This window comes from Globicephala melas, chromosome 16, assembly GCF_963455315.2.
Source record: "Globicephala melas chromosome 16, mGloMel1.2, whole genome shotgun sequence".
NCBI classification, from domain to species: domain Eukaryota; kingdom Metazoa; phylum Chordata; class Mammalia; order Artiodactyla; family Delphinidae; genus Globicephala; species Globicephala melas.
This window is the reverse complement of record NC_083329.1, coordinates 58,579,216-58,605,069: the sequence shown is the minus strand read 5'-3', so window position 1 is coordinate 58,605,069 and position 25,854 is coordinate 58,579,216. Positions and strand designations below refer to the sequence as shown.

General features: G+C 47.1%; 1 protein-coding gene across 5 annotated transcripts; it reads left to right on the top strand.

Moving 5' to 3' along the window:
• Positions 1–432: 432 nt before the first annotated feature.
• PLAU (plasminogen activator, urokinase) lies at positions 433–12,068 on the top strand. Of its 5 annotated transcripts, none has more exons than XM_060286582.1 (11): positions 433–524; positions 2,798–2,885; positions 3,358–3,391; positions 3,535–3,642; positions 3,962–4,136; positions 4,325–4,416; positions 4,619–4,832; positions 5,050–5,198; positions 5,822–5,962; positions 6,297–6,445; positions 7,133–12,068. In XM_060286582.1, the coding sequence occupies exons 2-11, from the start codon at positions 2,829–2,831 to the stop codon at positions 7,307–7,309; spliced, it is 1,296 nt and encodes a 431-aa protein (XP_060142565.1). In that variant the 5' UTR covers positions 433–524; positions 2,798–2,828; the 3' UTR covers positions 7,310–12,068. The 5 variants fall into 5 exon arrangements, with proteins under 5 accessions (XP_060142565.1, XP_030718526.1, XP_060142566.1 ...); XM_030862666.2 differs by lacking the exon at positions 433–524 and adding an exon at positions 2,374–2,465; XM_030862668.2 differs by lacking the exon at positions 433–524 and adding an exon at positions 2,378–2,459.
• Positions 12,069–25,854: the final 13,786 nt, after the last annotated feature.

Below are 25,854 nucleotides of genomic sequence, written 5' to 3'. Positions count from 1 at the left end.
TCAGTACTATTTTTTTATGGCAAGGAAAAAAAAAAAGACAAGGAGAAGGGAAACTTCCAGGGAGCCCCAAAGCGCTCTCTTCTCACTTGTTCACAGATTCATTCATAATAAAGCACCTAGGTGAACATGGCATGCACCAGGTGCTGAGGGGGAGAAAGATATTTAAGATGTAGTCTCTGCCCTAAAAGAATGGAAAGATAGCACAGACTGTGCACCAAAAGACGGACACAGATTTCAGAGAGCGCCAAAGATCACAGAGTGGAAAGGATATTCTCTCTTCACAGAGGCTCTAGGATTGTTCAACCAGGTGAAGAACCCACAAGAGGAAGGAGGGGGAAGAGGGGTGTCATGCTGCATAACGGTCTCCAAGTCTCTTTGTCCGGGAGGAAATGAGGTCATCCTGCTCTCAGAATCAGCATGACAGCCTCCAGCCAAGTAATATGGAGTCATGAGAGCTGCCGGGGAAGCTCAGTGAATCACAAGTCAGCGGGGAATTTCCTGATAACTAACCTAAGAGTTTCCGGGTAAGTCCTCAGGTTGTAACTCTGTTTACATTTTGATCATGTTTATTTACAATTAATGTGTTCTATAATGTGTTCTAACTCCAAACAAAACATATCACAGTCTTCTACAGGAAGTAGCCTGGCTGGTTCCAAAGCCTCTAGCACCTCTAACTCAGTCCATCCCCTGGGAGGCTTGGCAGCTCAGAGCTGGGCACAGAAAAACTCTCTCCCCGGAGGATGATGGGTCACCTGCCTCCTAAGCTGGATGGTTAACTTGTACTTTCCCCAGGCAGAGGCTGGCATCCTGAGATCTCTGGTTGGGGCAGAGCAAAGAGGCTTTCCTTCTTCCTGCCCTCCTGGCACTTTCTCTGCTCTCTTCCTGCCCCTCTCAAGTGGACCCAGACCCAAGGTCCAGGTTTGCCAGGCAGCAAAACACTGTAGGCCTAGGCAGGGAGAGGGACAAGCCTTGGGCCCCTTAGTGGGTTACAGGGATTCAACCTCCTCTCCTTCCATTGAGGGAGACAGTCCTGCAGGGTGGATTCAAGTGACCCCAAGCCCTGGCTCCCAACACTAGGGGAAACGGATGGGGGTGACTGAACTTCAGAGTCCCTGCTGTAGTTCTTCAGCTCTGCCTGAGAGATATGTGTGTGTGCATGGACTTGTGCGTGTGTACACAACTGTGTGTGCTCACCCTCAAGCAGGAAGCATAGGTGGAGTCCTTTACACATGGTTTGTCTTTCTGGAAGCCAATCTATTTGATGAGCAAATATTTTATCTTATTAGAAACAAGGCTCTATGATGAAGTAGAATACTAAATACACGTGCATTTAAAAATCTGTAATTATCCTTTTGGAACGGGTGATACAAGGATGTGTTTTCAAAAATTTAAACAGTGTAAAAGGCTATACAGTGAAAACTAAGTCTCATTCTTGTCCTCCAGTTCCCAAATTTCTCTCTTCAGAGATGAAAATAGAACTTTCTACATTAATAAGGCTTTACTATTCCATTGTCTTTATTAAGTGACAATACTATGGCCCAGGCAAATAAATGAATAGTTCATTTTAGGAACTTCCTGAAAAACCTATGAACACTTCAATAGAAAGCATCAACAGTTTGTGCCCTAAGACTTTGTTCTCACAATCCTACAATATCATATCACGACTCTTATCCAATCCTTATCAGGCCCTCACTTTCAAAGACCTGCCTTATACCAAACTGCAAATTCTCAATAAAATCGAACCCCCTCCCCTGCCACTACCAAACTACCTTACCGCAGTAAGCAATAAACTAAGCTTTGTCTTATCCACTGGTTGTGTTGATTTTCAGGGAGCTGGCATACTACTTGGAGGCAGTCCCTGTGAACACGTTTTTTTGTGTGTTTCAGCGACGTGTATTTTCACATTGAGAAAGAGACTTCACAGCTGTACAACCTGCAGACTATGCCTCTAAGCCCAAGGGTCCGAATCAGTGTCCTAGGCAGCTGGGGGCCGAGGGTGGAGAAGAGCTTTAGGGGATCTGGGAAGAGGCATCAGAGCTGGAGGAGAGTGTCTCCCTAGCGCCTTTCCTTTTGGCAAATCGGGGGGATGGGGGGGGTGCTGCACGGGGGCGGGGCCCAGGCCAGGTGAATGGGAGGAGGGGGCGGAGAATTTAGATGTCTCTCCATACCTCAGTTCAGACCTGGTTCGTCCCCTCCAGTGGGGACAGCGCTGCCTCTCACAGTTTAGGTTGTGGAAGCCTGCGGGGTCCAAGTCGCGGCGGGTCCTCAGGGAAGGGGAGGGAAGGGAGTGGACGGGGCGATACCGGGCTGGGGCGGGGCCAGGGCTAGGGCGAGTCGTAATATAGAGCCAGCACTGCCCGCTAGCAGCACAGTGCGGAGACTGGAGCCCTAGAGCCCGCCCGAGCATCAGAGTGTCCACTAGTCCCCGCTATTACGGCCCTGCGCCCCTCCGGCCATAGGTGCGGGTGAGTGTGGACCTCCCTAAGAGCGCAGGGTGGATGCGGGCGACCCAGCTCTTGCCGGCTTTACTTCTCCTTACTCGCTGCCCCGGCTCGGCTGCGGCTGCACGCTGAGTCACCGCGCTCCGTGCCCATGTGTTCCCCTGCGGGGACCAGTGCAGGCTGCGCCACGACCTCTGAGCCTCCAGAGAGGATAGACGGCCGGGCCTGGGGAGCCTGGTCACCGCGGGCTCTTCCCGCAGGGGACTTAGGGGCTCCAGCCCTGAACTGCAGTAACCCACCCGGTCCGCCTTCGCGCGCTCCTCCGCTTCTTCCCCTGACTTCTCCTTCCCTTGTAGAGCCGCTGTCTAGAGCCCCAGCCTCGCCACCATGAGACTCCTGCTGGCATGCCTGCTCCTCTGCGCCCTGGTCGTGAGAGACTCCGAGGTGAGTTGGCTTCCCTGCTTTTGACTCTTGGCGGCGGGAGGAGGGGGCTTGCAAGACCCCTGAAAAGCTCTGGGGAAGGAAGGGGCTGCATAGGAAGCTGGAGTCCTCCGAATTCCATCAACAGCAGGGCCAAACCCTCCCCGGGAAATAGGACAGGTGTGGCATTGGGGCCTTGAGAACCAAGGGAGCTTGCACTTTCCGGCAAGGGAGGAAGACGCCACAGGGACTGCCCCAACCTGCTGGTATCTGATTTGTGAAGCTTGCTTGAGTCAATTCATTTCTCCCTGCTAGAAGCTGATGATCTTCCATTTGAGGGATAGTTAGACATGAACAGGGTAAGGAGAGAGGGAGCTGGAGGGAAGGCTGAGTTTGGGGATTGGGGCCAGTTTATCCTCACCCTGGGGTCCCAGGAACATGGGTCCTTTGGTGAACTTTTCCTTTCAATCTCTCCCCCCGCCTGCATCTCTTCCAGGGCAGCCATGAACTTCATCAAGTGTCTGGTGCCTGTGAGTATCCACCCCTTGCACAATATCTGGTTGCACAGATATCTTGGAAAAGCCTCAGGAGGCAGCCCCTCCCTGTCCCTGCTGGCTCCCCCTTTGCCTCCACCTATGCTCCTTGCTTACCCCCCAATCTTTGTGCTCTCCAGCGAAGTGTGGCTGTCTGAATGGAGGAAAATGTGTGTCCTACAAGTACTTCTCCAACATTCAACGATGCGACTGCCCAAAGAAATTCCAAGGGGAACACTGTGAGATAGGTATGGGGATCCTGACTCCAACTGGGGAGGAGGGGGCACCAGAGACTTGGGGGCAGGGAGACATGGGTGGGATGCAAGAGCAGGCAGGAATTAGGAGGTAGAGTGGGGGGCATCTTTATCCTCATGTGATTCACAGTCAAACATGAACACACACTATGTCATGAAGCTGAGGCTGCACAAATGTGAGGTGGGGATGGAAGGAGACCCTTTCTAGTATCTTCTGCCTCACTGAAATCATGTGAGGCCTGACAGGATCTCTAAAATGCCTGTCTGAACTTCCTTCTCTTTCTAATATTCTCATCCTCACATCCTCCCATAGATACATCGAAAACCTGCTATCAGGGGAATGGTCACTCTTACCGAGGGAAGGCCAACACTGACACCAGCGGCCGGCCCTGCCTGGCCTGGAACTCTCCCACCATCCTTCGGAAAACGTACCATGCCCACAGACCTGATGCCCTTCAGCTGGGACTGGGGAAACACAATTACTGCAGGTGAGGTGGGGGCAGCAAGGACCCTCCTTATGGCCTCACAGAAACCCTCGTTACCATCTTTTCTGCTTGCCAAATGCTGGCCATAGCATGAGAAAATCAAGGCCTCTGGTTGAGTCTTCCCTGGAGGGGAGGACACAGAAAAGGCATTCTGGGTTGGAATGGCACCCTTCTCCCCTCTGTGTTGCCAGGAACCCAGACAATCAGAGGAGACCCTGGTGCTATGTGCATGTTGGCCTAATGCAGGTTGTCCAGGAGTGCATGGTGCACAGCTGCTCTTCTGGTGAGTGTCACTGGCCTGTTTATGATGGTGGGTGGAAGGGGACAAACTCATTTCTTCCCTTATTCCATCATAGGAGGGATGAGGAGGGAGGCCTGCAGGAGAGAGGCCTGCCTGGCCCTGAAAAACTGGGAGGTCAGAGGACCAGGAGAAGGACACTTTATCCTTCCTCCCTCCCCAAGATATCACTTTCTTTCTCCTCCAGAAAGAAATGCCCTATCTCCTCCAGAAAAGTTACAGTGTGGCCAGAAGGCTCTGAGGCCCCGCTTTAAGATTGTTGGGGGAGAATTCACCACCATCGAGAACCAGCCTTGGTTTGCAGCCATCTATAGGAGGCACCGTGCAGGCTCTGTTACCTACGTGTGCGGTGGCAGCCTCATCAATCCCTGCTGGGTGGTCAGCGCCACACACTGCTTCATGTATGTCCCTCTGTCTCTTCTCCCTGACCCTCCTGCCCTACCCCAAACAAATCCCTTCCTCCTTCCCAGCAAAAGATTCCCCTTATTTCTACCCCCTTGGCTTCTCTCTATATGGCCCATGACCTTGGGGACAAGTGATGCTCTGAGGTCGCTGTGGTGGGGAGGGGGAAGTGACAGGATCTCACAAGATCAGACTGACTGATCTCCCCTCCCACAGTGAATACCAAAGGAAGGAGGACTACATTGTCTACCTGGGTCGGTCAAAGCTTAACTCCATCACGCCTGGCGAGATGCAGTTTGATGTGCAAAAGCTCATCTTACATAAGGACTACAGTGCTGACACCCTTGCTCACCACAATGATATTGGTGAGTGGAAAACCCTCATCTGCCGTGATGATGATAGCTGTGGGAATGGGGGTCTGAGAAGAGACCCACGTGTGAAGTTGGGGTTGTAGGGGAACTTGAAGACCCTGCTTTACACAACAAAGGAGTGGTGGGGAAGGGTTCAGAGTGGAAAACGTGAGGGGCCTGGTGCTCCTCTGTAGAGTCCCTGAATTTCCAAACAGGTATCCTCTTCTGGGTGGCAATGGCCCTGATGGCATATAGCTTGGGCTGGGATGCCCCTTCCATTGTTGGATGGAGCCTCTGTCTGTCCCAGGATATAGAACTTGGAGAGATTATTGGGAGGGATTTCAGCCCAGCTACCTCAGCCAGGGCTTTATGAGCTGTTTTTTGCAGGAAAAAAACTCATACAGCTGTATGCAGTTGCCCTGGCTGTCCAAGGCTTTGTCAGCAGCTGGAACAAAGCCCTTGAAGCATGGGACAGGGGAGACTTGTTTCAGGTGACAAGCTACCAGCAGACCTCCCAGGATGACCTCTGACTCTGACATAGGGATAGACAGCCATTCCCTCAGGGTTTGGAGGGGAGAGATAGTGACCACCTGACTAGGTGGTGATCTTTCCCCTCTGACCGCTTCATGCTCCCCCAGCCTTGCTGAAGATCCGTTCCAGCACAGGCCAGTGTGCACAGCCATCCCGGTCCATACAGGTCATCTGCCTGCCCCCAGCGAATGGGGATGCACGTTTTGGCACAAGCTGTGAGGTTACTGGCTTTGGAAAAGAGAATCCCTGTAAGTGACATTTGGGTCTGGCTGAGAGGGTCCTGAGGGAGTGTTGTAACCTGGAAGTGAGCTCAGCTTGATCAAGAGAGGACTGTGGATGTAGAGATGGGAGCACTGTGGAGGCAGCAGATGGGTCCAGGGATGGAGTGGGGAGCATTGTTTAGGGAATGATGAGCCATAAAGTTAAATGGGTGAGGGATGAGGGACTATAGGTGGGGTAAAGACTTAGATGTGGGTGGAAAAAAATAAGGGCTTTCCCTGGTAGGGACACTTTTTGGACCTCCCTGGCAGAGAGTCCCAACAGACACATTTTAATGTACATTCCCCCGTTTCCTCCATCTAGCTGACTATATCTATCCAGAGCAGCTGAAAATGACTACTGTGAAGCTGGTTTCCCACGAGGAGTGTCAGCAGCCCCACTACTATGGCACTGAAGTCACCAGCAAAATGCTGTGTGCGGCTGACCCACAGTGGGAAACAGATTCCTGCCAGGTGAGAGTTCCAAGCATCTTTCTCCATCACCCCTAGATCTCCCTGGGCTCCTGGGCCTGTCCCTACCAGCTTTGGGGAGCCTCTCTCCAGTCAAAATCCCAAGAAGCCAGGACCGGGGGTTCAGGTCTTAGAAGGTTTAAACCAGTCCTTATGTATTTACCAAACATTTGTCAAGAGCCTGGCTCTATGGTAGGCACTTCAGACTCAGGGAGGGAGGGGGACTAAGACCCTAAGAAAGAGAAAACAACAGAAAATAACACAATTCAGTGCTCAGAGTGTGGTGTGAATTATAAATGATCAGCTGTTTAGGAGAGGGAGGTGAGAACCAACTAGATGGTCACTGAGGGGGGCACTTCAGAGAGAATGTGACTCAATAGGAATTTGAGGAGGCAGAGGAAATAAAAGAGAGCATTTCAGTTGCAAGATACAAAAATGAGAATGAGCACGGCATATTTTGGGATGGGAAGGAGAAGTAGGGTCTGAAAATGTAGGTAAAACTGTAGATAACAGGACTTCGAAAGCCAAGCAGGGGATTTTTAAACTTGGTGTGGTAGGAAATGGGGAGTCACCAAGGACTTTGACTCTAGGAAACTCTCCCTTTTCTCTCGGGCATGATTGGGTCGTAGGATCAGATGGCCCCCTTCTCACTTCTCCCAGGGCTCACCTTTTGTGTCCTTGGCTTAACAGGGAGACTCAGGGGGGCCGCTGGTCTGCTTCACCCAAGGCCGCATGACTCTGACTGGGATTGTGAGCTGGGGCCGCGAATGTGCCATGAAGGAAAAGCCAGGCGTCTACACAAGGGTCTCAAGCTTCCTGCCCTGGATCCACACTCACATTGGGGGAGAGAATGGCCTAGCCCTCTGAGGGCCCCCAGAGAACCAAGGGAAGAGGCGGGTACCACCCACTCCCACAGTGACCGTCATTTTTGCAGTAGGGCCATCTGCACAGCTATATGTAACGAAGAGACTGAGGAAGATGAGCTCTGCAGAGGTGGTTTTGCTTGTGCTGCCCATCAGGGTGAGTGACAGTAGCTTCACCCTCAGATACACGTCTGGGTGCTGGACGCCCAGATCTCCCCTGGCCAGGATGGAAGGGTGGTCCTGAGCCAGAATGGTATTGTCGTTTTCTGGACTAAAGCTTCCTGGAGTTAAAAATGGTATCTCCTGTGCATAGGTGGAAGGAGAGCCAGCTCCCTGGCAGTGGGCCATTCATGAGGCCCACTGTTGGGAAATGAGTAATTTCCCAATTAGGAAGTGTAACAGAACTGAGGTCTCTTGAGAGAGTTTGGCCAATGCAGGAACAGTGGTTTGGAGAGTAGGGACACTAAATGACTTGAGGGAAGGGCTCTGACATTCCATGAATGTATCAGGAAATGTTATATACGTGTGTGTATGTTGGCACACTTGTGCACAGGCTGTGTCAGTGTAAGAGCTGGTGTTCTGTGTCTGACTGCAAGTCTAGATACTTCCCCAAATTGTATGGACTGTGACATCACACAGAATGGCCTGTTTGGAGAGGTTGTGGGGCCTCTTGGGTCTCCCAGGTGATGATATGTATAAATGTACCATTCTGGGGCACACACTGTGACCAGCACTAAATTTCCAGTCTCACTTTCACATAGATGTCCATTCTTGGCCAGTTATCCCTTCTGACCTTCCCGCCGAGTTCATCCAATCCTCACTGAGTGAGGTGAGGACCATTCCTGTACACTGAATATTTAATAATTATATTCTGGTATTTTTATTTATATCTATTTTTGTAATTTTGAATAAGTATGGTTGATCAAATGTGATTTTTCTGAAAATTTTGGCTCTTCCCTCATGCTTGTATGGGAGGGAGTTGGGATGATAAAAAGTAGAAAATGACAATGGTGGAATGCACCCCAGAGTTTCCTGTGGGGCGATATCTGGACTTAATGGGGCTTTGGGAGGAGAAGCTAGGAGACTTGTGGAACAGACCCTCCATAGCACATAAGGTACAAAAATGTGCCCCAAGCCAGAAGTCCACAGCTTGGTAAATGGTGTGCAGGCTTTGTCAACTCCTAGTTCCCTCCCCAGCCTCATGCCTCTGTGCAGTGCACATCTTGTACAACTTTACACGGTGATCCTACCATATACTCTTCACTCTGACCCCAACAATCCTTGGGCTGACTTCAACCAAGGGGGACATGTGCATGAGTGAAAATTGCTGATCCCAAACCCAGCCCAGCTTGAGTCTGTGGCATTCAGGAAACAGAAGACATAATTTCCCATCATCTGTGCATGGGGCTGGTGCTGAGTTTCCTCAGTGTGTGTTAATGAAGCTCATGACCAGCCTTTGCTATCCCTCATATCAGGGAGCTCAGAATCTAAAGCTGGGTGATATCCTAATGGGCATGTACATATATTTTGAACCAAACATCAGCTTCTTAAGAACTGGATGTAGAAGGCAGTTCAGGAGTTACAGTTGGATGCCAAAATTTTGGAATTTCCAAGCTATGCTAGTGAGTTCTGGCCATGTTTCTTAACCAAGTCACCTGTGAACTTAAAAAAAATATATATATATATATGTTTATGTTCTACCCACAGAGATTGTGATTCAGGTCAGGGCTGGTGCCAGGGCTCGTGATTTTAGAAAAATTCCCTAGGTGTTTCTGATATGCAGCCCTGATTGAGATACATTGGTGACAATTGGCCAGATTATGTGAAGGGCCCAAAAATTCAAGACGTGGTCAGCGTATGTTCTCTGCATGAACAGTTAGATTTCTGAGTGGGGTTTGGGGGCACAAGGTCTCCTGGGCTTCCTGTTCAGAGGATCCCTAGACAATGGACCCCTGGAGGGCAAGGACCCAGAGTATTCAGCTTTTAATCCCCATAATCTAGCATGTTTCATTCAGTATGATGTTCAGAGCATGGATTTTGGAGTCAGGTGGCCTGGACTAGATTCCTGACTCTAAAATACTAGCTGTATGACTTGGGAAAAACTCTTAACCTTTTGTGTCTCAGTTTCCTCATCTGTATAAAAGAGATATCTACCTCCCAGGATTGTTATAAGGATTCATGCGTTCATAAATCTCTTAGCCATAATCCTGGCACCTAGTAAAGGCACAAAAACAGTGGCTACTATTACAAAACTCTGTAAATTCTCGTAGAATTGAATGGGAACCCCTTCCCCTCTTTACCCCAGGATTGCATAGGTGTATTTTGTGGAAGATGAAACCTGCTAGGAGAGAAAAGGCAAAGATGTGAAGCTAAGGAGGCCAGCCCAGGCTGAGTTGCTGCTCAGCCTCTGCATACCCCGCAGGGGCCAAAAAAGATCTTGTTCCAACATGAACAGCGCCAGCATCAGGGCTCACAGACACTGAAAACAGGAAGTATGAGCCCTACTGGTGGGTTGAGCAATGCACTGCTAACAATCTTCAGACCATTTCCCAGCCACCTGACCGACCCCCAGCCAGCTGCTACCTCTTCCCAGTCACAGACCTCACTCCGGGGTAGCAGGAATCAGCCACTTCTCCAGCAACCAGTTTCAAGGCTCCAGATACAACCCTGTCACTCACTTTAGGGACTGCCTTTTTCTAGTGCTCCCTAAGTGCTGGACATTGTACTAAGTTCTTCACCTATTATCTGGTTTAATCCTTATAACAATCCTATGGGGAAGGTGCCATCCTTAGCCCCATTTAACAGAAGAGAAAATGGAGATACAGAGAGATTAGGTGACTTGCCCAAGGCAATGTGGCTGGTAAGTAGCAGAGTGCTGGCTCCAGAGTGCACAGGCCCGGCACTCTCAGCAGGGCCCAACCTGAGCGAAGGTTAGCAGCCCTCTTTTCAAGCTCCCTACTTCAGGGATGCTGGGTGCAGGGAGGCTAAGTGTATCCGAATTTCAACCCTGGCCTAGATTATAATTCTTTCCTCTTAAAAGATTCCCAGGCCAAGTGAGCAAATCACACTCAGCCACCAGTTTCAAAGTAAAACTTTACCCTTCTCAAGCAAACCTCAGCCTTTTTGGTTGAAACCTGATTTCATTGAAGTGGTTTTTGTTTTCACCAGAACCCCTCCTTCTGAAATAGTCTGTGGCTCATGCTATTATCAGGACTCAACTTGATTTCCACTCATGCTCTGCCTTTCCCAAGCCAACCCTGCACAACAACACCACCCCTGAATACACCCCTCCACCCTCATCCCTGTTTGTCCACCTTCCTCCCCAGCTGCTGACATTTGAGCCCGCCCTTTGAATCACAGTGAGAGGAGTTTGCTGAGGTGTTCTTTAAATAACAGTACTACTGAGGTATACTAAATCACATACCATACAATTCACCCATTTAAAGTGTGCAACTCAATGATTTTTTAGTATATTCACAGAGTTGTGCAACTATCACCACAATCAATTCTAGAACATTTTCACCAACTAAAAAATAAACCCCATACCGTGTAAGAGGGATAAATCAGGAGCTTGGGATTGACATACACACACTACTATATATAAAAAAGATAACCAACAAGGACCTACTGTATAGCACAGGGAACTCTACACAATATTCTGTGATAACCTATATGAGAAAAGAATTGGAAAAAGAATGAATATATGTATATGTATAATTGAATCACTTTGCTGTACACCTGAAACTAACACAACATTGTAAATCAACTATAATCCAATAAAATTTTAAAAAAAGAAACCCCATACCTATTAGTAATCACTCCGATTTTCTCCCCAACCCCCTCAGCCCCTAATCTACTTTCTGTCTCTATGAGTTTGCCTATTCTGGACATTTCATATAAATAGAATCATATAGCACCTAGTCTTTTGTGACTGACTTCTCTCCCTACCATGTTTTCCAGTTTCATCCATGTTGCAGCATGTATTAGTACTAATGCTGAGTTTTAAGTAGCAAATTGGGAGAAAAGATAGTCTAGGCCCCATTCCGACCTTGCAGTCCCATTGGGAGTCATTCAACAACCTTAAAAGAAAAATTTTTTTAAGGACCTTGACACCAGGCACTGTTTTAGATGCTGGGGATACAGGAATGAATAGGACATAGTGCTAGTCCTCAAGGAGCTCACAACTTTGCAAAGGAGACAGAACGATGACCACAATTTAATGTGATAAAAATTGTAATATTTTTGCTATAATAAAAGTATGTATAAATGTGTGGAACAATGATGAGGAAGTAAGTAATTCTGCCTTGGCAAATAAAGGGAGACTTCCCAGAGGAGGTGATATTTTACCTGGGCCTGCAAAGATGCAAAGAAATTTGCCAAACAAGGAGGAGAAAGGCATTCCAGGGATAGGGAAGATAATGAAGGCATGAAAAGAAAACCAAGGTGTTCTCAAGAAGTGATGAATAAACTGCTGTGGTAGAGAAAAGAGTTGGGAGGGGCAGTGAGCAAGCATGGAGTAGGGGTGGGAGTAAGGAGCTGCTGGGATCCAGCAGGTGAGGACCCTTAGGCAGGGCTGATACTTAGTAGCAGGTGCCAGTACTTCTCAATCTCTAAAACACTGATGTCCCAAGATCCACACACACCCCACCCCTGACATGGTCCCCTGCCACCCAGCCTCTTTCCAGTTCTTCATAATCCAGCAACCACAGGGTTAATGCCTGGCAGAGGGCCCCTAGCAGGGGCCTCTGAGATTCCTTCCCTCCTCCAGCTGCCTTCCACGTGTTGGTACTCGGAAGTCCTGCTAGTTAAATATTTTGAATATCACTTCTTGCCCTCAGGCAGTAAATCTAGAAGGTTAATTAAGGTCACGGAGGCATAAAAAGGTTTTTTTCTCTGAACTAAAAATTTCCACCCAATTGTAAAAGTAACTATAAAAGTAAAATGCTTCCATAGCATTCTACTGCCATTTTTAAAAATTAATTTTTATTGGAGTATAGTTACTTTACAAGGTTGTGTTAGTTTCTGCTGTGCAGCAAAGTGAATCAGTTATATGTATACATATATCCACTCTTTTTTTAGATGTCCTTCCCATTTAGTTCACCACACAGTACTGAGTAGAGTTCCCTGTACTATACAGTAGGCTCTCATTTGTTACCTATTTTATATGTAGTAGTGTATATATGTCAAGCCCAATCTCCCAATTCATCCTCCCTCCACCCACCCAGCCATTGCTAACATCTCTAGCTTCTTGGGTCTCCTTTGCCATCTCAACCTCCTCTACTTGGCCCTGAATATTGGGTTCCCCAAGACCAGACCCTAGACCAGCTCCTCTTCCCACCCTAAACTCTCTCCCACACAGTCTTATTCACACCCAGGTTTAAATGACCATCAATCAACAGTTGATTTACAATGATTATCTCCAGCCAGACCTCTCCTCTGAGATCCAAACCCTTACTTTCCATTGTCTACTTGACGTCCTCTTTTGGTTTTCACATATAGGGCACTTCAAACTCAACCTGCCCCAAACCAGCCCTGTCTTCAGGTCCCAACCCGATGGGCTTCATCCATTACACTCTGTCTTGGGTGACGGCACCACTTCCATTCACATCCAGAAACCTAAAAGTCATCCAGATGCTTCTCTCCTTTCACCACGCACCCCCTACCAACCCATCCATCTCCAAATCCTGGCAATTTGCCTAAGAGTTCTTTAAATTTATTTTATTTATTTATTTATTTTTGGCCCCGTTGGGTCTTCGTTGCTGCGCATGGGCTTTTCTCTAGTTGCGGCAAGCGGGGGTCATTCCTCGCAGCGGTGTGCAGCCTCTCATCGTGGTGGCCTTTTCTGTTGTGGAGCATGGGCTCCAGGTGCATGGGCTTCAGCAGTTGTGGCTCACGGGCCTAGTTGCTCCGCGGCAGGTGGGACTTTCCCGGATTAGGGCTCGAACCCGTGTCCCCTGCATTGGCAGGAGGATTCTTAACCACTGCGCCACCAGGGAAGCCCTGCTTAAGAGTTCTTGAGGTCATCCATGTCTCTCCATTTTCACCACCACCATTAGCTGAGCCCATCCCACCATCAACTCTTGCCTAGACCACCACAATAGCTTCCCAACTGGCCTCCCCCATTGACTATCTCTCTTAATAACTCCCACTGCTCCTGGCTGGCTAGCTTGGGCAGGGTCCAGCTCCTACCTCCTCTTTAGCTCCATCTGGCACCAGCCTCTCCCAGGCTTGCCCTATTCAGCCATTCTCTTACTCATCAGTTCCTCTCTCACCACAGGGCCCTTGTTAGTCATGTTCCTTCTGCGTGGGACTTTCTTTGACTGTTTAAGTTCTTCCTCATGCTTCAGAGATCTCTTTGCCAAGAAAGTCTTTCCTGGGTTGCCTCTATCTGTAGAAGGTCTCACTATTTTGCCTACAGTCTCATTACACTATGTATCACCTCTCTGATGCACTTGTCACTATTGCAATTTTACTTCTGCTGCATCACTATTTGATTAACGTTTGCTTTTCCCCACCAAAATGTAACTTCCATGAGGGACAGTGTGTGGGGTTTTTTGGTTTTTTAAATTAGTTATTTATTTTAGGCTGCATTGGGTCTTTGTTGCTGCGCTCCAGCTTTCTCTAGCTGTGGCGAGTGGGGGCTACTCTTCATTGTGGTGCACAGGCTTGCGGTGGCTTCTCTTTGGCTTCTCTTGCTGCAGAGCATGGGCTCTAGGCGCGCTGGCTTCAGTAGTTGTGGCTCGCAGGCCCTAGAGCGCAGGCTCAGTAGTTTGTGGTGCACGGGCTTAGTTGCTCTGCAGCATGTGGGATCTTCCTGGACCAGGGATCGAACCTGTGTCCCATGCAGTGGCAGGGAGATTCTTAACCACTGCGCCACCAGGGAAGTCCTGACTGTGTTTTGATCATCACTAAATCCCCAGCATCAAGCATGATGTCTAGAATATGGCAGATATTTAATAAATGTTTACTGAATGAATGTATTCTGATGTTTCCATTTTTCTCTGCTTCTTTTTTACATAGCTGTGTTCACACTCTATACATAATTTTGTATCTTGTCCTTTGCTTTTGTCATATTTTGTCATAGCCATTTCCTGTGGTATTGCAAATCTCTCCAAGAGAGAGATTATTTACAATGTAGTTAATAACACCCATCCAACCTACCTTTCTGGATTGAGGCATCATAAAGTATGTGAAAGTTACTTGTAATCTATATGTACATATGAGACAGTATTATTTGCATTTAAAAGGAAATGGGGGTGAAATTTCTCTCTGGTGCCCTCCCTACCATTGCCCTTATACCTCTTTTCCTCAGGCATTTTTTTTTTTTTTTTTTTGGTGCCCTTGTTCTGCCTGACCACCTAGTTAAGGTCTAAAATAACTCATTAACTTTAATATGCTACCAGCCCAAAGAGTTTACATTTTTTAAAAGGACTTCTAAAAGAAGGGCGTTACAGCCAGTTTGGTGAGGTTTGGGGGCTGAGAGAGGACTCAAGATATTCACTGATTCATTGGTTTATTCTTCACTCATTTCACTCATTCATTTAACAAACATTTATCGAGAGTTGGTCATGGGCCTGGCACTGTGCTGTGTACTGGGTGTAGAGATGATGATGTGTACTGGGTGTAGAGTCTCAGCTTCAATGGGCTAAAGGTAAAGTGAGGGACAGACAAACAAGTGAACGGACTACAGTGAGAGCATAGCTATGAGGAAGATGTGTGAGATGGGCATGGAGGGCTAACAGTGGAGTCTCAAAGGGCAAATATGGAAGGGACAAATGACAATCTGAGTACAGGAAACAGTATGTGCAAAGGTAAAGAGGAAGGAGAATGCATGGAGCCCTCAAGGAACTGCATGTAGTTCAAGGGGATGGGCTATACAGGGCCAATGTTAGAGAGGCAATTTAGCTGGAGGAATTGCCGAGAGCTGAAACCTGAGGGCCTAGAGGACCCTGCCTGCCACATGAAGGACTTTGGATTTTATTGTTATGGGGAGTCATTAGAAAGTTTGGAGCATGTGACAGCAGTGTGAAAGATTTGAGTAAAAGAAGATCCTTTGGCCTAGATGAGACTATGGGCAGGGAAAACCAGCTCAGAGACTAGTACAATTAGCCAGGTAGGAGCTGAAGAGTGTCTGAACCAGGGCAGTGGCAGGGATGTGGGAGGGGAGGGTACAGATATGGGAGATTTGGGGGGGATAGGATAGACTTGGAGCCTGGATGGGGTGAAAGGAGGAGAAGGACGTATCATTTGGTTTAGCCTCCTGTCTTTGGATAAGTAAGATACTGCATAATTTTACAGGTGAGAAACTGAGGTTTCACTGTAAGTGATTTCCCTAAAGCCATATCTAGTAGGTAGTTGACCGAACTAGAGTTACTACTGGTGCAATTTTTTTTTTAAATTCGTTATTCTTATTTATTTATTTATTTTTGGCTCAGTAGTTGTGGCATGTGGGCTCAGTCGCTCCACAGCATGTGGGATCTTCCCGGACCAGGGCTCAAACCCATGTCCCCTGCGTTGGCAGGCGGAGTCTCAACCACTGCGCCATCAGGGAAGTCCCTACTGGTGCAATTTTGAGGATCAGTATCTACAGGGCAAGCTAGACCTGCTGATGGCCTATGTGACTCTGTCCACTCAACTGGAAAAATCCTCATCACCATAGTCACCAAGTGGTGATGTCATCCAAACCTGTGGGGGTTGACGCTTGTTTCCTAAACATCCCAGGTCTGTTCAGCCCTGTGACTGGGGTTCTGACTTAAGGAATTTCTCCAAGACCTCCCAGTGCACTGTCAGCGCACTGATGCACTGTCAGTGAACTGGTGGATGGGTCTGTGGTATGTATAAGGGGATTAGCAGACGCTGTATCTAGCTGTTTGCCTTATGGCTTCCTAGAACTGAGACATGACTTCTGGTGTTTGGGAAGATCATACACACTTGGCACATAACCAAGTTCTGCATGCAGGGTGTGAAGGTGAAGTCGATTTTGTAAGAACTCTGGCTGATAGTGTTTTCAACCCAATCCCTCCATCCCCCTTTTCTGTGGTCTGCCAATTGCCTTTACTTTCTCACTCCCTCTGAATATAAAGGAAACGGAATGACTTTCCTTTCTCCCCTGGCTCTTCTCATCCTCGCTCTGCAGTCTCTTTAGCTCTCTCTTTCCAGAGCTGGTGTCAGTGCCATGGGTGAACAGGACTCTAGCTCCAGTTGGGATTTCCCTCTGATTAGCCTGGTGACATGGGTCAGCCCCTGCCTCAGATTTTCTCTTACTGCTCACTACACCTGTATACCTCTTTCCATCACAGGCTGAGAGGCTCTGCCTGGGGAACTCTAAGCTTTTGAGCCCCAGGGGAGCTGGATATATATATATATATATATATATATATATATATATATATATATATATATATATATATATGGAGTTAACAGCTATCGATCAGATCACTTTTATTCTCCACTGGAATTTGGCCACCATCCCTGGCTATTAGAATTCTGCCAGATGCCCCAATGGTGAGCTTACCAGAAGTCCTGCTCTGACAGCCCCTTCTTGTAGCCCCATCACATCAAGACTCCCTCAGGCACTTACCTCGGCCCTTTCTCTGTCCTTAGCTGGACTACTTCATGGCTGAGAGAATGAGGAGGAAGGATGGACAGAGGCACGGGGTGGGATAAACATTTTGCTTAGAACATCCATCTAAAGCAGTGGCTCTCCAGGTATGGTCCTTAAATCAGCAACTTCAGATCACCTAGCACATGTTAGAAGTGCAAAATTATCAGGTCCCACTTAAACCTACTGAATCAGCAACTCTAGAGGTGGGGCCCAGCAATCTGTGTTTTAACAAGACCTCCAGGTGATTCTTTTACATACTCAAGTTTGAGAACCACCCATCTAATGCATTGATTCTCAGACTTCAGTATGCACACGAACCACCTGGGGAGCTTGTTAACCATAACGTGGTTAAACAAAACTGGATTGGTATCTGGGCAACTGTATTTTTAGCAAACTCCCTAGGTGATTCTGGTATTCATCAAAGATTGAGAATCACTGATCTAAGGAATTCATTTTATCAGTTAGCTGAGTCTCCTGGGGAGGGAGCAGACAGAAGGCTGTGGAAATGTCTCTCAAAGTTACAAATGCCACCTGCATCTGCACTTCTGGGGAGCTTGTTAGAAAAGCAGGATCTGAGTATCAGATGTATTGACCCCAAATCTCTGGACCTGAGGACCTGGCAGCCACATTCAGAGTTCTCCAGGTGATTCTTATGCATGTGAAAGTTTGATAACCCCGGAGCAACAGGTCAGCAGGCATTCTCAATGATGGATGCATGTTAGAATCACCTGGGGAGCTTTAACAGTGACCTGATATCTGAACCCCATCTCCAGAGAGTCTGATTTAATTAGTCTGGGATGGGGCTTCAATATTTTATACAAGTCGTCCCTCCCACCCCCACCCAAGTGATTTTAATGTATCGTTAGGGTTAAGAACCATCAGGTTAAAGGATGATGCAGATCTGGGAAGAATCAGGAAATAAGAGAAAGCGAAGGAGTGCCAAAGAAACAATTGGTGGAATCCTGTGGGGGAGGTTAGAAATGTCAAGTTGGAAATATGGAGGAGATAGAAAGGTGGGAAGGGCCTCAGGTGGGAGGGGGAGTAGGTTGGCTTGAGTGGTGTGGAGCTTGGTGTAGGAAAAGGGTTAGTGTATTAGTTTTCTACTGCTGCTGTAACACATTACCACAAATTTAGTGACTTAAAATAACATAAAGGCATTATTTTACAATTCTGGAGGTCAGAAATCCAAAATGGGTCAGCAGGGCTGAATTCCTTCTGGAGATTCTAGGGGAGCAGAATCTATTTCCTTGCCTTTTCTAGCTTCTAGAGGCTACCCACATTCCTTAGCTCATGACTCCACATCACTCTGACCTTTGCTTCTGGCATCACATCTCCCTCTCTCACCCTGACTCTCCTGTTTCCCTCTTATAAAGATCCCCTTATAGATTGTGATTATGTCGGTCCTACCCAGATAATCTAGAATAATCTCCCCATCTCAAGATCATAACTTAATCACATCTGCAAAGTCCCTTTTTTCATGTAAGCTAACATAGTCATAGATTCCAGGGATTAGGATGTGGATATTCTTGAGGGTCATTATTTGGCCCACAACAGTCCGCTCTCTGGCCCCCAAAGATTCACAATCATCACATATACAAAATACACTCACCCCCATTCCAACATCCTCCCAAATCTCGACCCATTAGAGCATGAACTCAAAGCCTAAAATCTCATCACCTCAAAAGCCCCAACTTTCATCATCTAAATATTCTTAAATAAGGTATGAGTGAGGCACTGGATATAATCCATCCTAAGACCCATGTTCTCTCCATCTGTGAACCTGTGAAACTCAAGAAACAAGTTATCTGCTTCTAGGAATAGGCATAGGATAATAGTTATAGACATTCTCATTCAAAAAGGGAGAAAATGGAAGAAAAAAAGAAGTCACTGGTCCCAAGAAATGTCAAAATACTGCTGGGCAAACTCCTTTAGGTTTCAAGGACTGAGAATAATCCTCTGTGGCTCAAGGCTCTGTCCTCTGGGGTTGCCCCTCCTCTCTCAGAGTCATTTTTCCTTTTACTTGAAGGGTAACTTATGTTTGCAGCAAGAACTTTTATCACCCTGTTTCCTGCCTGTGGAATGTTGAGAGTCTGATAATCTTCTTTCATTTTGTTTTCTCTGTCACTTTCAGTCCAAAGTGTTTCTACTGATATAAAATTCTTACGAACCTTGTGGGTCTCTCACATATGTCATAGGCATTCACTCCATTAGATAAAAGTCTTCTCCACAGATTTTTCTTGGATGATCCCATCTCTATCTCTGGATTCTGCTGAGATGGTTGTGGGGATCCATGAGTAACATGCCCAATCCATTGTAAGAGCATTTTGTAGTAATAAATGCTCTGACTTTTTGTATTAGCAGAAGGTCGTCCAGTCACAACTTTGACTTTCTCTCTAGAGTATTGTTTCCTGAGAGTGAATCTGCTAATTATAACGTCTTTTCCAATCTGGATAGGGTGAGAATCTCCCAGACCACTAAGTCCTGGTTCCTTTTTATTCAGAGTTCTTCCCTCAGTTTACTTCTTTCCTCTCACATTTTACTATAAAGATCAAACATAAATCAGATTTCACCTTCAACACTTTGCTTGGAAATCTCCTAAGCTAAATACCCAAGTTCATTCCTCACAAGTTCTGCTTTCCATAAAACTATAGGATACAATTCAGCTAAGTTTCTGCCACTATATAACAAAGACATCCCCCTCTTCAGTTTCCAATAAAATATTCCTCACTTCCAGGCCTTCACCAGCTGTACCTTCAATGTCCATATTTTTACTAATATTCTGTTTATGATTTAGATATTATCTAAAACAATATGTTTTCTCTACTGTGCTCTTCACTTTCTTCTTATCCCTCACCAGTAGAGTTTTTAACATCCATAGTTCTACTAACAGGCTGTTCAAGACAACCTAGGCTTTTTCTATCATGCTTCTAAAAATTCTTCCATTCACTGCCTACTGCCCAATTCCAAAGCCACTTAGTTTTTAGGGTATTTGTTACATCAGTGCCCTACTCTTGGTACCAAAATCTACATTAGTTTCCAATTTCTGCTATAACAAAGGACCACAAATATAGTAGCTTAGAATAATACAAATGTATTATCTTACAGTTCTAGAGGTCAAAAGTCCAAAATGAATCAGCAGGACTGGAGGGTCTAGGTGGAATCTCTTTCCTTGCCTTTTCCAGCTTGTAAAGGCTGCCCACATTCCTTGGCTCATGGTCCCATAGCACTCTGACCTCTGCTTCCTTCATTACCTCCCTTCCTCTCACTCTGGTCCTCCTGTTTCCGTCTAAAGGACCCTTGTGATTATATTGGGTCCACCTGGATAATTCAGGACAATCTCCCCATCTCAAGATCCTTAACTTAATCATATCTGCAAAGTCTCCTTTGCCATATAAGGTAACATATTCATAAGTCCCAGGGATTAGGATGTTGACATCTTTGGGAGGCCACTATTTGCCTACTATAGTTAGCACAGCTTAATGGGAGTGGAAACAGTTGCTTCAGGAACAGTGAAAGTCAAGCAGAGGTGAAGGTCCCCAGTCTGCAGTCCAGCTACTCCCAGGGTTGGGTTGGTCATGTCTGGCTGGCTCCAGGAAGCCCCTGGTGTGGCTGAAATGTTTGGTCAGTCACATGTTTATTGGTGTTCCTCAAGCCCTGGACTCTCTCCTCTACTCAGAGAGAGGAGGAGGGAAATAACATTTACTGAGGGCCCACCAAGTGCCTGGAACACAGACAGGCAAAGAAGCCACAGATTCTTGATTCTCTATCCTAAGGCCTTGCCCCTGGCCTGGGACTCCAAAGTCCCTCAAAGAGCAGGGGTTCTTAGCATCCACAATCAGACTTGTAGTGGTCCCTGCAACCCCCAACGGCTAATCTCCTTCCTGCGCAGGCAGTTGTGTCATGTTGGGCAGCACCTTTCCCTCCCTGGCACCTGTGTGTGACTCAGACCCCCAGGTAAAGCCCAACCCAATGGGAAGTGACTAAGCATTGAACTTTGCTTCCTCTTATTGGGGAGAGAGGAGGAAGCCTGAAGCTGGGCCTGGCCCTCCCTCTCACTCAGATTTCTCAAGATAGTAAGGGAGAGGGTGGGGCTTTGCAGGTGACTGTACCAGGGAAGGTCCCCTAGAGCATCCCCACACTTCTGCTTTTACTGTGTGTATGTGTGTGTGTGTGTGTGTGTGTGTGTGTGTGTGTTTGTACAGTTTAGGAGATTTGAGGGTGGTGGGCATGCTGGGATCTACCAGATTTTCCCAACTTCTACCTTGCTGCCTTTGAGGAGAGTCTAAAGTTTGTTTCCTGCACCCAATGAGACAATTTTCTTGAGTATGGAAAGTGGGATTTGGGGAATCAGGAGGACTCTTGCCTATTGCCCAGGCTGGAGTCCTGACAGTGCTAAATTACAAAGACTCTGTTTAAAATGCATAGTTGGACATCTCTGGAAGGTTGCATGGTACTGTAGTTGTCTCTAGGAAGGGAAAGTGGGTGGTTGGAGGACAGGAAAGGGAGCCTTACTTTTCTCTCTTACCCTTCTTTGATAACTTTTTTTTTTTTTTTTTTTTTCGGTACACGGGCCTCTCATTGTTGTGGCCTCTCCTGTTGTGGAGCACAGGCTCCGGACATGCAGGCCCAGCGGCCGTGGCTCATGGGCCCAGCCGCTCCGCGGTATGTGGGATCTTCCCGGACCGGGGCACGAACCCGTGTCCCCTGCATCGGCAGGCGGACTCTCAACCACTGCGCCACCAGGGAAGCCCCCTGATAACTTTTAAATTTTGTTCCATTTGCAAGTACTCCCTATTCAAACAGAAAGAATAATACATCGTTACCCAAGAAAGAAGAGAAAAAGAGAAACCTTTTCCATATTAGTGCTAAAGTAATTCACAGTGTTAGTCATTGACTGGACAAGCACTATGGCATCCTGTTGGACATCAGGCACTGTACTAGGTACTGGAGACTCTGCAGAGAGCAATGCAGTATCCCTTGCTTCACAGAGATCCTCGTCGGGAGGGTGACTGAGACAGAGAACCAGGACCACGCAATGTCAGAAGCGTGATGATGGGGAAGGTGCAAAGAAGGCTCCTCTGGCCAGACTCGGGGAGAGGAAGCCTTCCTGGACCTGGTGCTGTCCATGCTGAGACTCAAAGGGTACATAGGAGAAGAGAGAACCAGGCATATGGAACATCACAACAAGTACAAAGAGTGCAAGGGCCATAAAAAAATCTTGGTTGCTTCCCTGGAATTGCAAGCACTCGATAGCTCTGGAGTGTTGAGTTTGGAGGAAGTGTTGGAGAAATGAAGTTAAAGAGGTAAGGTCAGATTATGAAGTGTTTTATAAACAAGTTTAAGATAAGTTAGTGGTCACTTTGAAGGCAGGTGTGGAGCACCTAGGGACAGGGGTTAATAATAACCCACAGGTATTGGAATGCTCTTTTATGCCAAGCACTATAATCTTTTTACGTAAGTTTCTTCATTTAATCCTCCCAGAAAGCCTGAGATATTTACTATTATTTTTTTTCTATTTTATGAGTGAGGAAACTGAGGCTTAGAGAGGTTAAATTCAGTGGGAAATATTACAGGGTCACACAGGAAATACTATAGATGTCTTAGCACACAGCTAGCCCAGGGCAAAGCTGGGGTCTCTCCGAGGCACTCACTCATTCTGCAGTGCTACTTCCTCATTCAGATAGAGCAGTGGTTCTCAACAGGGAGTGATTTTGCCCCTCAGGAGACATCTGGCAGTGTCTGGAAACATTTTTGGCTGTTACAGCTAGGGGGATGCTACTGGCATCTAGTGGGTAACTAACATCCTACAAAAGACAGTCACACACAGCAAAGAATTATCTGGTCCCAAATGTCAATAGTGCCAAGGTTGAGAAATCCTGAGACAGAGAATGAATTGTAAGGGGCAGACATAAGGAGGTAGCCAGAGGGTGAGCGTGAGAGTTTTAGAAAAAACTATTTTTTTAAGGACTTGTGTATACTGTATTTACAGCAGCAAGAGACAGGGGTCAGTGGCAACAAAGTCCTGGATGGACCGGACACATCCTTTTCCCAGTATGCTCCTGCCGCTCCCAAGCACCAGTTTTAAGAGTTCAGAGAGAGGCTTCCCTGGTGGCGCAGTGGTTGAGAATCTGCCTGCCAATGCAGGGGACACCGGTTCAAGCCCTGGTCTGGGAAGATCCCACTTGCTGAGGAGCAACTGGGCCCGTGAGCCACAATTACTGAGCCTGAGAGTCTGGAGCCTGTGCTCCGCAACGAGAGAGGCCGCGATAGTGAGAGGCCCCATGTACCGCGATGAAGAGTGGCCCCCACTTGCCACAACTGGTGAAGGCCCTCGCACAGAAACGAAGACCCAACACAGCCATAAATAAATAAATAAATAAATTTAAATCATTTGGGCTTCTAATAAGACCTCTGCTTAAAAGACAACAACAACAAAAAAAGAGTTTAGAGAAAACCAATGATGAGTTACCCAGAGCTAACTCTGAAGAGTTTCCTGCCACCTGATAGACCCAGGACTGTTAAGGGATACTAGCCAAGATGACCGCCTCCTCACCTATTCTGAATAGATCAGAATAGAACCCTATTCTGATAGGCCAGGGCTCCCAGCTCTGATGCTGCTGACACATGGTATTGGAGCCCAACGTTTTTGGTCAATGCATAATTTCAACAAATGATAACAAGCAGCAGCCAAGAGACCAGAGACACAAGAAGAATATTGCAAACCTTATTGCCTGAATATGCTATTCTCACAAGTATCCCTTCCACCTGGGTCAAGAGAGGATATTAGGTGGGTTACCTGCCTATTCACTGATTTAACACAGAGCCCTCCCTTGTCTTTCTACCTGTAAACTCCGGACTCCTATAAAGTGGGTCTTTATAGGAAGCATGTAAAAACTCAGAGGATGAGGCAAAACACTGCTTTAGTTTCGAGGATGTTTCATGTTGGGTACTTGTACTCCTGAGTGCTTTAGATCAGCGGTCCCCAGCCTTTTTGGCACCAGGGGCCTGTTTCATGGAAGAAAATTTTTCCACGGACCAGGGGTAGGGGTATGGTTCTGGCAGTAATGCAAGCGATGGTTCAGGCGGTAATGCTAGCGATGGAGAGTGATGGGGAGCGGCAGATGAACTTCGCTGGCTCGCTCTCCCTCCCCTCACCTCCTGCTGTGCGGCCCGGTTTGGTTCTTAACAGGCCAAGGACAGGTGGTTGGGGACCCCTGCCTTAGATCCTGCTTATCTCTCGGTTTCCAATCTTTACCTGAACTCTTAACTGTTTCCCTCCTGGTTCTTGTCTGGCTCTGCAGTTTGACTCTCAACAGATGTGTCTGTCCTAATTGGGCTTTCCAGCAGACCTTGTCCCTGTTCCAGGCCTACATGAGTCATCAAAGTCTTGCCTCTGTCTTCCCTATTATAGCTTTTCATCTTGCCCACTGTCTTAGCCCTGAGAGTGAGGAAAAGTTGTCCCTAGGGCCTAGGATCTAAGAGTGCTCAGGAAGATCCACCTTTTCCTACATCTGAGAGTCCATTCTTAGACAGTTAAATTCTTCTAAACATCCTGTGTTTCCCAAAGTGTCCACGTGGAAATTCCAGGAGGTAGATACTAAGTGGAACAAAGATTTTTGTAGCCAAATAAGTTTGGGGAATGCTCTGTGGACTTAGTTTCTTGTCTACAACAAGGCTTCTCAGAGCCCTTGAAATATTATGTTCAGAATAAAGGTCCAATAAGGGCATTTATACGGTTCACAATCCATTACCCCAAACCCTTGGGATGAGATGTATTTGGAATTCAGAATTTTTCAGATTTCAATAAGGTAATGTGATGAATATGCTATTTATCCCATAGCATCCCCAGCAGAGTGGGACAGGCCCTGTAATCACATATTTCTGCAGAAAAACTTCTGGATAGTCACACTAAGTAAGTTAAATAAAGAATCTGAAAACTTACAGATCAATTTAGGTCAGGTTCTGTCCCTGAGTTATGAAAAAACTTTTGGTTCTCAGGACTTTTTGGACTTCAACATTGTGGATAAAGGATTGTGAACCTGTGTATGAAGCCCCACCAAATATATTTTGGCCACAGAACCCCCCTTTTCCAGGAGCATCCAGTAGGAATAGCATCCCCAGACTCTTGACACCTGAGCTATTGGTCTGCAAAACAACTTTCCCATGGGAGGGAACACACTGTGGCCTCGCCAGGCACTCACATTAGCCTCATCATCTCTGGTGACAACTAGATGAGATGTGGATTCTGATAGCTGAACAAGGAGGTGGAGGTTGAAAGACTGAGCACCCACCAGACACAGCAGATCTGGTTGGGTAGTCATGGTGCTCAGCCTTCAGGTCCTAGGTGGAGATTGAAAGACTGAGCACCCACCAGACACAGCAGATCTGGTTGGGTAGTCATGGTGCTCAGCCTTCAGGTCCTGGGTGGAAAAAAGGGGCATGAGGAAGAGCAGCACTGTGGAAACATGGGCTAGTGTTTTCCTCCTAGCACTCTTCCACATTTTTCAAATTGTTTTAAAAAACTTCACATTTTTCCCTCCCTGATTATTGTTTTCTACTGCAAGGAGTTGCTCTCAGTGTTGCTGAGGGAGAGAGGCAGGCCCAGTGCTGATGTTCACCCTGAGGGCAAGATGCTGGGTCCCTGGGAAGATGGCTTCCTGTTGTTCTGGCATCATTGTTCTAGCCCAGAGTTGAGGTGTGGTTGTGGGGCGCACATGAAGCCAGTGTCCCCTGGGTTAGGAGGAGGATGCTGGATTTCTGGAATATTTCCAGGAAGACTTCCTGCTTTGACAAAAACAACACAAACACAGGAAAAGGGTCTGGGGCCTAAGGGGAGGGAATAATGAACCAGAGTGGAAACTCTGGAATGGAGGCTTGTACAGAGAACAGCCAGGTACAGAGAAGCTTTCCCCTCGCCATCCAGCTATGTTCCTCCGGCCAGCGGA

Excerpts from the sequence above, each read along its gene's own strand:
- PLAU (XM_060286582.1), top strand. The coding sequence starts at position 2,829 with ATGAGACTCCTGCTGGCATGCCTGCTCCTCTGCGCCCTGGTCGTGAGA. Across the intron at positions 5,963-6,296 it reads CTTTGGAAAAGAGAATCCCT|CTGACTATATCTATCCAGAG; the intron begins GTAAGTGACATT and ends TCCTCCATCTAG. Across the intron at positions 6,446-7,132 it reads GGGAAACAGATTCCTGCCAG|GGAGACTCAGGGGGGCCGCT; the intron begins GTGAGAGTTCCA and ends TTGGCTTAACAG.